At 34.2% G+C, this 10,937-nt stretch overlaps 1 protein-coding gene across 1 annotated transcript; it reads left to right on the plus strand.

The window, feature by feature from the left end:
* Positions 1–3,963: 3,963 nt before the first annotated feature.
* LOC122590208 (alkane hydroxylase MAH1-like) lies at positions 3,964–7,993 on the plus strand. Its single transcript, XM_043762542.1, has 2 exons — positions 3,964–5,204; positions 7,673–7,993. The coding sequence occupies exons 1-2, from the start codon at positions 3,984–3,986 to the stop codon at positions 7,991–7,993; spliced, it is 1,542 nt and encodes a 513-aa protein (XP_043618477.1). The 5' UTR covers positions 3,964–3,983.
* The last annotated feature ends 2,944 nt before the right edge of the window (positions 7,994–10,937 follow it).

A 10,937-nucleotide genomic window follows, 5' to 3' on the forward strand; every position in this document is an offset into this window, starting at 1 on the left:
TGTATATAATCGATTTCTTTTTTACACCATTGCCTCTTCGCCTTTAGTTTTCGACCAACGACAACAATTTCCTCTTTGAACATTCGGTGGTCGAGGATATCAGCTATGATACTGTCATTTACTTGATCGACAGTCATTGGTGGTTTTCGGTTAGGGGCATTTGATGAAGAAGCCATTTCAGATATATATATATAGAAGTTTGAGTTTTGATATGAAATCTTTTACAAGGTCCCAGTATTTATAGGTAGACTACAAAGACGCTCCTCTAACGTTCAAAATTCAAAATATTTACACCATTAGTCCCTCTAACGTTTGAATTCAAAATATTTACACTTTCAGTCCCTTAAACGACCAAAAATTCAAAAACACTTACACTTATAGTCCCTAAACGTCTACCTGGATTGTCACTCTATAAATAGAAACTTAGAGCACAATTTAGATTCATCAACAACTCTAAATTTCATTCTTCTACAAAGTCACTCACTCATTCTAATCAAATGGCGTCCTCATCATCAAAAAAGAATGTTCACCGACCTTGTCTGACCGAAGATGAGATGAAAACATGAATGATGGTCGACATCAAAGAGGACACCCTCCTTCAAACTGATCTCTCCAGGGTCCTGGGTTACCTACGGAAGAAAAGACGGCAATACGAGCAACATGTTGCTAGTATAGAAGAACCAGGCCGCAAGGTCTCGAAGCACGAAGAGACATATTCTTTGTTTCTGCAGGATGAGATCAAAAGGGTCAAGGGGGTGGTCGATGATGTTTTTCAGGCGGGTCACACGTTGGGTGACCAATGCACTTGGGCCGAATCGTACCACGACAATTGCGGGGAAGACAAAACAACGGATGAAGTCAAATGCCCGCAACATGACAAGTGGTGGCTCGACAAAAGCGCTTAACGTGGATTAGGAAATATGTCAATTAGCGATGATGACGATGAAGAATAGTTATGTTTTTTTAAGTTATGCATTGTGTGTTTTTATTACGTACGTGTGTGTTTTTACTTTTAAAATGTAATGTTTTTAAGTGTTATGTAATGTATTTTGTTATTAATAAAAGATATAAATTAAAAATGGTTAGTTATGTAAAGTTTATAATGTTAAGGATAAATTATTAAAATGTGAAAAAAAGGTTGGGAGTTTCGGTTATCACTAAAAAAGGACTGAAAAAAGGTTGAAAAAATGTTAGAGGGTTGAAATGAGGTGGAGTAATTTGATTGGTTATTTGAAGGGAGATGAAAAGACTATGAGGTTCGGCTCCATCCCCCTTAGATGTTACTATATTCTACGTACTACTCCGTATCACATAAAATATTCATAAATGCTCATTTATGATTATCTTCATTTTCTTAGGCCCGTTCTTATAAGGACGTCCTCCGTGCGTTCTTTCTCTCGAAGACGACAGACGCCATTGGCAGCGAGCGTTTATAACCTTGTGTCCTATGCTTTAGTCCTCGCAGGGACTCCCGTGAACGCTCCATGTGGGGCCAAATTTGCAACGGATAAAAAAAATGGTTTTCTTCTCAAATTTTGAAATTAACGGCTATATACCCCCACCCTATATGTTTGCCTTCTCTTCTTCTTCTTCTCCAATTTGTTTTTCTTCTTCTCCAAATTCAGCCGATCCATAGCCACCATGCCTAAGAATATCAAACAAAACCAAAATAAGAAAATCAATCAAAATGTTGGAGACGACATGCTTCAAAACCTTCTCGACTTTCCTCCACCACCATCACCGGGAATGTCGTCGTCTAGCCCACAACTTCAATCTACCAACTCTCAATTCCCACTCAACTATATGTCGTCGCCATCGATGCCTCCAATCCAAGTGAACCCGTTTTCGACTTCGTTTTATAATCAAATGGGTTATAACCCGATTGACGGTATAAACAACGTAAACAACCTTCTGCTATTGTAACAATTGCAAGCGGCACAGATGTATCAACAAGCACAGCGGCACCACCACTACCACAGCCGATTCATGTGGTAGATGACCAACGCGCGGGAACTAGTGTTGCTTCTGCCACTCCTATGGACGAAGAAGACGTGGTTGTCCAACCGCCAAAGAGAATGACAAAAAAAGGAAAGGAGGTTGCAAACAAGAGGAAATGGACCGACGTGGAATGTGTGGTTTTGACTAGGTGTTGGGTGCATGCTACCGAGGATGCGATCAAGGGGAATGGTCAAACGGAAAACGTGTTTTGGACAAAAATTGAGACGTTCTTTAACAAGACATCAACAGATGGTCATCGTAATGTGAGTCAACTTCATGGAAAATGGAACAAAATCAAAGCCAGGTGTAAGAATTTCGGGACTGTGTATAAAAGGTTTAATGATGAAGGACGGCAAAGCGGCGCCGAAGAGAAGCATATTTTTGATGCCGTTCATAAGCAATACAAGCAGTTGTATGGGCCGTCTCGCTTTGCATTCGAGAGTTGTTGGGAAATTCTTAAAGGTTTTCCAACCTTTTGGAACGACCACGACACAAGTAGACAGCCGTGGGTGGATATGGTCGATTTGGATGACGATAGTGGGCCATCACAGCCGCTTGGTGAACAGCAAAACCCGGGTGTCGACCCGTTGTTTGGAGATGACCCGATTAGGAGACCACCGGAATGTAATGTTAGCAGAAAGTTGTCCCAAGGTTCTGATGCAGGTTCGAGTAGATCATCCACTGGTTCAGAGGCGCTTCTTAAGCTCGACGAAATGCTCAAGTTGCAGAAGAAATCCTTACAGAAAACAGATGAAGATCGGCTCAAGTTTGAAGAGGATCGAAAGGCAAGGAGTGCTTCTCGTCACAGGAGGGAAGTTATGGACGCGTTTACGTTTCTTCAGAACCCCGTTCACACTGATTTGCCTAGAAGGCAGCTGAAGGCGCTTCTGAATTATCGTAAGTCTTTGATGGATCACTTTGGGGAAGACTTTCTAGCGATGGGTGAAGGTAGTGATGATGAAGACGATGAGGATGACGAGGGAGACGAGTAGTTTGTTTTAGTTTTCATTCGAGTTGGTTTGTGTGTTACTTTTCATTGTGTGTTTTCAATAAATTGTGTTGTAATCTTTTTTTTTTTTTAAATAAATGTGTTTTTTTTTTAATTTAATGTGTTTTTTTATATATAAATGTGTGTGTTTTAATGTTAAAGATATAGTTTGGTTAAATGTATTTAAAAGAAAATGAAAAAAGAAATGATGATGTGGCGAATAAGTTCTGAAGAAGCTGTCTTATAGGCAGGAAGAGTCTTGGAGGGAGTTCTGAAGAGAGTCCTGCTGACGTGGCAGTCAGGACTCTCTAGGACTCCTGTCCTTATAAGGAGAGGCCTTACAATCCATTATATATATGGTTCTCCTTTCACTCTTCATTCACGTGAAAGATTAATTAGTCATATTATATTAATCCTCCTAACTTACAGTAAATTAAAAATCCTCTTAATTTTTAGATGAAGACATGTAGAAAAATCAGTAGATTAGATTAAGAAAGAGAATTAGTGGTATATACATCTGACCATATAAAGTTATTAGGAGGATTTTTAGGCTAATTTTTTAGGAGGATAAATCATTGGGAAAAATATATAAAAATAATGACGTGACATCGATGACGTGACACTTAACGAGTTTTGTCAGTCAAAAAATAACGAGATACCCTTTATTAAGAATTTTTTAAAAATAACATCCTTTAAATAGACAAAAACAAAATAGGTTATCTTTAATAAGAAATTTATAAATAGTTTAACTTTTTATGAATTTAACCCTAAATCAATTTACATTAAAAATGTACCGCACGACATTACATATATACGAAGAGAATATATATACATATTCCTTCATATATGTACATTGACTACAGTTGACAATAGATGGCCTAACAACTACCAACCAAATCTTTAATTTCACCTTTACATATACTAGCCTAGTGTACTTGTCATTTCTATTTATCCATTCTTGATCACGTATTCTCACAACTACGAACAACACAAAATAATGGTGATCCCTTTCGGCTTCTTAGAGGTCATTCTCGCAACTCTATGCTATTTCTGTTTCTCTTTTTTCCGGCAGCGCCATGCAATACTTTACGATTGGCCTTTCCTTGGTATGCTTCCAGCCTTGCTTGGTGGAACCGGTATAATCCATCAGCGTTGTGCTGATATTTTACGTGAAAGCCAAGGCACATTCTTATTCAAAGGTCCATGGTTCATCCATATGGACATGTTAGCAACCGTTGATCCAACAAACGTTCATTATATCATGAGCTCTAACTTCTTGAACTTCCCTAAAGGTAATGAATTTAGGGAGATTTTTGAAGTTCTTGGAGACGGGATTTTCAATTCTGATAACGAGTTGTGGAGGAGTCATCGTAAAGTGACTAACGCACTGATCAACAATCAAAAGTTTCTTGGATTCTTAGCCAGGATGAATACTCAAAAACTCATTGATGGCTTAACTCCCGTCCTCAATTATGTGGCAGTAAAAGCGATTGCTGTTGATATGCAAGATGTGTTTCAAAGGTATACTTTTGACACTAGTTGCCTTTTTGTAACTGGATATGATCCTGGTTGTTTATCTATCGATTTCAAAGACGTCCCGTTCTCAAGAGCAATGGATGAAGTGGAAGAAGTCATATTTTCACGTCATGTCATTCCAAACAGCGTGTGGAAACTACAAAGGTGGCTAGGAATTGGGAATGAAAAGAAACTAAAGAAGGCTTGGGAAACGTTAGACGATGTTATTGGGAGTCTGATTTTGAGAAAAAGAAACGACCTAAGTACTAACGCGGGGGTCGTTTCACAAGATGATTTGAAAGGAGTCGACATATTGACTTCTTTAATCACTGAGAGTGATCATCATCAATCTCTTGATGATGGCAAACAACAAGTCAACAATAAATTCTTAAGAGACACGATCTTAAACTTGATGATCGCAGGGAGGGACACGACAAGCTCATCGTTGACATGGTTCCTTTGGCTAGTTATGACCAACCCTCATGTGGAGAAAAGGATTCGAGACGAAATAAATGAATTGATACCTGAGTCTGAAGTCGGAAAATGGCGAATATTCCAAGCTGAAGAAACAAACAAGCTGGTTTATTTACATGCTGTTTTTTGTGAAGCTTTAAGGCTGTATCCGCCTGTTCCTTTCCAACATAAAGCTCCAGTTAAATCAGACGTTCTTCCAAGTGGTCATCGCGTTGATTCAAAAATGAAGGTAATTAATTTTCTTTTCTTTTTCACTATATATACTTTCATTATATATCTATTTGATCAAGTTATTAATATTAAGTTGTCGTATTTATTAGTTAAGTTTCATGATTCGCTTATCTTTATATGTATATACAATTACTGTGTGTTTGTAAGACCTCAAATCATAATGCGATTATTGTGTGTACGTTCCTTGTCATTTTCAATACATACTTATTTTCAACTAGCACGGTACCCACGCAATGCGGGCAGTGTTGTGGCGGCGACGATGTGGTGGTGGGGGTCACTGTTGGTGGTGGAGGTGGCGTCGAGTGGTGTAGATAAGTGGTGTAAAGATAATTGATAAAAGATTAATGGAGATATTTTGGATAAATGACTGATATTGTAATTTAATCTTTAATGATATTTTAGATAATTCCTCCATAACTTCTAAAGAGAAGGTTGTTTTATTTATTAAATAATATAAAAGTATAGATTAGGTGTATAGGAGAATTAAGATTAAGAAATAAGGGTATTTTGGGCATAAAAAATGCTGAATTTCCTAAAATAGAATAAGTCAATATGTTTTATAAGGGTTTATAGATATATACTTATTTTGAGATTAAGATCCTCTCAAGTTATTATAAACTTTATTATAAACTTTATTGGTAAAGTTAGTCATTCTAACCATTAAATTAAAATTCAAGTTCAATATTCAAATAAAATTTTTAAAAATTTTAACTTATGAATTTAATCCAGCCACCAAAATGTTTCTAACTTTACTTGAGAGGATCCCGTAGGTTGTTTAGTTGTTTAAATTGTAAAAGGAAACGATGACAGTGACGAATGGTTATATGCAAATTTAAAACTCAACAATATATATGGATAAAAATGAAAAAGTAAATGTGTAGTGAACCTAAGCTAAATATAGAACACTTTACAGGTTACCTTTTTACTATTTATTATATAATAAGTAGATAATTGGGCCATGCTTTTTATAAATTAACTTACGTGAGTTGTTTATACCTAAACTTATTTATACGACAACTTTATATTTATTTTCTTCATATATATAGAGGATAGAGATCAAATAAGAAGATATCTTACGGAGAAAAGAAAGAGAATGTTTTTTTATTTTTTTAGCTTCTTTTTTTGAAATTTTTTTCCTTTTTTTACTTTTTTCATTCTCTTTTTAATTAATCAATTTCATATAAAAATTTTAAAAAATATTTTTTTCAAAGGGCGTAGCCCGTAAGCTAAGGGCAAAACCCGTTAGGTAAGTCAACTCATCACCGATCACCCCTAACCTATCACTCCCACCAGCTACCCCTTATTAATATCCTTAAGGACGAAGCCCGTACCGTATGTTTACATGTATAACTCACTAATTCGGGTTAGAAATTAAAATTTTTTTTTTTTATGAATAGAGTTAATTAAAAAGAACAATGAAAAAATATCGAAAAAAAGCTAAGAAAACGCCCTAAAAATCTTCTCTTTGGATCTCTATTATATATATATACGAGGGAAAGTGTCCGCGCATTACGGCAGTGAGATAGTAAGGGTGATAGGTCATAGGAAGTGATAAGTCATTGAGGGTGATAGCCAAATGCTTTATCCGTACGGGCTTCGTCCTCGCATTTAAAAATTCATCAAAAGTATATCGAATGACATCTCTAATGAAAGAACATGAAATTTTAAGAAAACCCATACAATTTTTATAATCTATCGATATACGATTTTTGAAATAAAAGATTTTGAATGAATTAGATGAATAAAATGATTTATGCAACAGAGAGAAAAAAAATGAGTGGTTGAGATTTAAAGATATTATAAGTATATTAAATAAGGATGTTTAAATTAGTGAATAAAGAAGAATGGTATTTTAAGTATTTCAAATCATAAATTGAGATTTTTAAAAAGGGCAAAATGCTTTATAAGATAGTATGAATATAGATATAATATATTATGAGAAATGATATATACTATTTTGAAAATTAGCTTAAAATTTTTCTTAAAATTATAAGATTAATGATATGTAGATTCCACTATATCTTTTTCCAATATTATCATCCGATTTTACAATTTGTCATTATTTTGTGATTAAGGGGGTTTAGACTATTTATTTAGAAGAATTAACCTTTTTCTCCGTATTAAGATTAATTTTAGGTAAGCTTTTATTTAAAGTTCTTTTCTACAAAAGAAGTAGCTATTTTCATTTCCGAAAAAAGTAAACTATTGTGCTACTTTGACATAATAATTCCCTTCTTATCATTTGATTCCTTGTAACAATATACATCAATAGATATAATAATAGCCGTTAACAAATGAGCTTTGGGTGTCACATATGGTTAAGTAAATATATTTTACCAGTATCATAGCTCTACGATAATAGAGATTTCACGACATGATGCCATTTTTAATTCATGTACAAAGATTGATAAGTTATATATACTCAAATATGATTCTTTATATACAATTGAAATTGTTGATTTTCAGATATTGTTTTCGTTGTACGCTATGGGAAGAATGGAAAGCATTTGGGGTGAAGATTGCATGGAATTCAAGCCAGAAAGGTGGTTAACCGACAAATTGACAATAAGACATGAGCCATCGTATAAGTTTTTGTCATTTAATGCAGGACCAAGGACATGCATAGGGAAACAAGTCGCCTTTACTCAAATAAAGGCCATAGGTGCAACACTATTTCACAACTACAGTTTTGAAATGGCAAAAGGTCATATTGTGGCTCCTAATGTTTCAATCATTCTCTATATGAAACATGGCTTGAAGGTCAGGGTTGCACGAAGATGGCTGTAACTTGGCATAGTCGATGATCAACTTTTACATATATCGTGAAGTTTGAGTGTTTAAAATATTCCTATTTATATTGTAAAAATAGATAAATGAGAAAAAAAAAAAAAAAACCTACCTATGAATGTGTGTGATTTCAGATTTAATGGCTAGCCTATAAGTTGAAATAAGATATTATAGCTAGCTAAATAATATGAATTGTAATTTGTACAAGTAATGTTTAATATTGGCTATATAGCTTTGTCAAAACGTATGTCACTTTTTTTTATATATATTTACTAGATATAATATTCGTATTAATTATGTATACATGTTTTATACGGTCTGATTAGATTAATAAATTTGATTATAATAATAAACAGAACATGTTATAGATGCGTCAAATAGTTCATTAATGTAATAACCCACAAAAACAAAATACACAAAATGGGTAAATTTATAGTACAATGCTTAACAAGTCAAGATTACTACACACCATAGACCATATCATTTAAGGGGCAATGATAGTGCCACATATTGGCTCTTTGGCAAATTTTTGGCAAGTTTTCGTGTAATTCCACCTACATAAGATGTACAACGAGAACAGGATATAACAAGATACAAGATAGGTTAACAATAAACACAAGTAGATTAAGTAACCCGACTGACAAATGGTTCGAATCTAGATAAAGACTAGTTATGAACTATGATCCAGATATGGATATGAACAATAAAGAGCAAGTGCTTGAAACTATATAAATACTAGTTATATTCAAGTATTATGGCAATGAGTCGAGATGTATTTTTCAATGTATTTTATTTATTTCTATAAACAAAATACAAGAGTTGTTGCGGAACAAAGATAATCACACTTGTGAAAATATCTAAACAACCCTAGAAATACAAATGATCTATGCGACAAGAAATTACTCGTAAGAATACTTAGAGTGATATCACACGTTGCAATTGCCAAAGTTCCAAGCATTTTTGCAAGTGTGAGAAGTCTTATATTTATAGGCAAACATGTCTTGATGACATGGCAATATGCCGTACAAATATGGTTGGATGCATTTATGGATTTGTGGGACAAATCCATAGCATGCTTGTTTAAGGTAAAGTATGTAAGTTTCTTTGATGTGACTTGACATACTTTATTCCCAACCTTTTGCTAAAACTTTCCCAATCCCAGGTATAAGGTAATAAACCGGGTAAAGGTAGTTAAAGTTGCAAAAAGACTTTCCTCGTAATCAGTGAAAAAGTGTTGTAAATACTTTTTCACTGAGCCTCTTCAGTGTCTTCAATCAGGTAAGACCTTCTCTGAGCTCTGCTTCTGAGATGATCTTCTTCTTCAGTCTTCAGTCTTTGACTTAGTCTGAACGTCTTCAGTGTTGGTTGATTCTGAGTCTGAAGTGAAGCTTCAGTGAACTTTATTCTGAATGCCTTCAGAATCCTGAGCAACCTTTCTTCACTGAACTTCAACTATTTTGAACAAATTGTTAGAAATTCAAAAGTAGTGATACATTGTAATTTAAGTTATGGACTTACTTGTTGTTAAGTCATGAGTTGATGATTTCTAAGGTTGAGGGGCTAATTGTGATAATTAGCATTGTTAGTTTGTTTAGACTATAAATAGCCCTCAATCCCTTAGAAATCAATAACACAAAACACTTAACACTTGGCATACCTGAATAACACACACTTGATTCCAATTCTCTCTCAACACACACACAAACACCAAGAACACACACTAACCAAACACCATTGTTAATGTGAATTCGGTTGATAAAATCGTGTTGATTACATTTGGTATCAGAGAAAAACATCATTTTGATCTCGATCCATAACTGAATTCAATCACATTTTCATCAAAAATCACCATTAATTTTGTTTTATTTCTGTTTCTGTTCGTCGTTTTGTTTTTACTGAAAATCCAAAAATTAACCTCTCAAATCACATAAAATCACAAATGTTTGTTCATCATTCAATTCCTCATAGTTAATAACATAATCCTATCAAGTTTTGTGTTCTAATTCGATCTGGATCAAAAGTTCAGATTTTGAGTTTTTGGCGCTAAAATTTGGGATTTGATTCTGGTGTGTTATAAGCTAAATTTTGTTAATCGGATCATTGCTGAGGTGAAAACAAACTGTTTGCAAGTGGTTTCATGTTCCAATTCTCAGAAAATCAAAAGATATTGAAGTTTTAGATATCGTCAATGGAGTTGTTCATCTTCAGAGGTTGAAGACGACTGTGTAAAGCTAAAACGATCTTAATTAGATCGTTTCAGTTTTTCTTTCCTTCATACTTTCATATCAGTGTTGTGAATTGTCAAACGATTCAAATTTTGATCGTTTTGAGAAGTGTGGTTGTGTTGTGAAGAACTGATTCTGGCTAACTGATCCTTTGGATTGGTTTTGGTCAATTCAATTCTTGAAAAATACACAAGTCTGAAGAGAAACCAAAACGATCTCTTTTAGATCGTTTCAGTTTTCCTAGAAAGAAGAACGATCTCTTTTAGGTCGTTTCAAGTTTCACTTGAATTTTCTCTCATTTGAAGTAATGCCTGAAGAGTTGTGTTTGGAAATCAAACTATTTTTGGGTAACTGATCTTCGTGATTGGTTTTGCTCAATTCATTTTATTCCATTTCATACCAAAACTCTGCCCAAATCATTTTAGAATACTTAGAATTTTTCCTTCTTCTGAAAATCGTTTTAAGATTAGATCGTTTCATTCCTACCTCAAAACAGATCGTTTCATTGTAATTCAAATTAAGATCGTTTCTTTCTTCATTCAATTCAGATCGTTTCATTCTTATCTCAAAACAGATCGTTTTATTTTAATTCCAATTCACATCGTTTCATTCTTACTTCAAATCAAACCGTTTCATTTTCATTTCAATTCAGATCGTTTCATTTCATTCCAAAATTAGATCGTTTCAGAGTTTCCCAATTTCTTCAAAATCAATTCAAT

This window comes from Erigeron canadensis, chromosome 2 (assembly GCF_010389155.1).
Source record: "Erigeron canadensis isolate Cc75 chromosome 2, C_canadensis_v1, whole genome shotgun sequence".
Classification (NCBI taxonomy): Eukaryota; Viridiplantae; Streptophyta; class Magnoliopsida; order Asterales; family Asteraceae; genus Erigeron; species Erigeron canadensis.

Bases quoted from the DNA above. Each gene is read 5' to 3' on its own strand.
- LOC122590208 (XM_043762542.1), top strand. From the start codon at position 3,984: ATGGTGATCCCTTTCGGCTTCTTAGAGGTCATTCTCGCAACTCTATGC. The intron at 5,205-7,672 runs GTAATTAATTTT...GTTGATTTTCAG, and splicing joins GCGTTGATTCAAAAATGAAG to ATATTGTTTTCGTTGTACGC.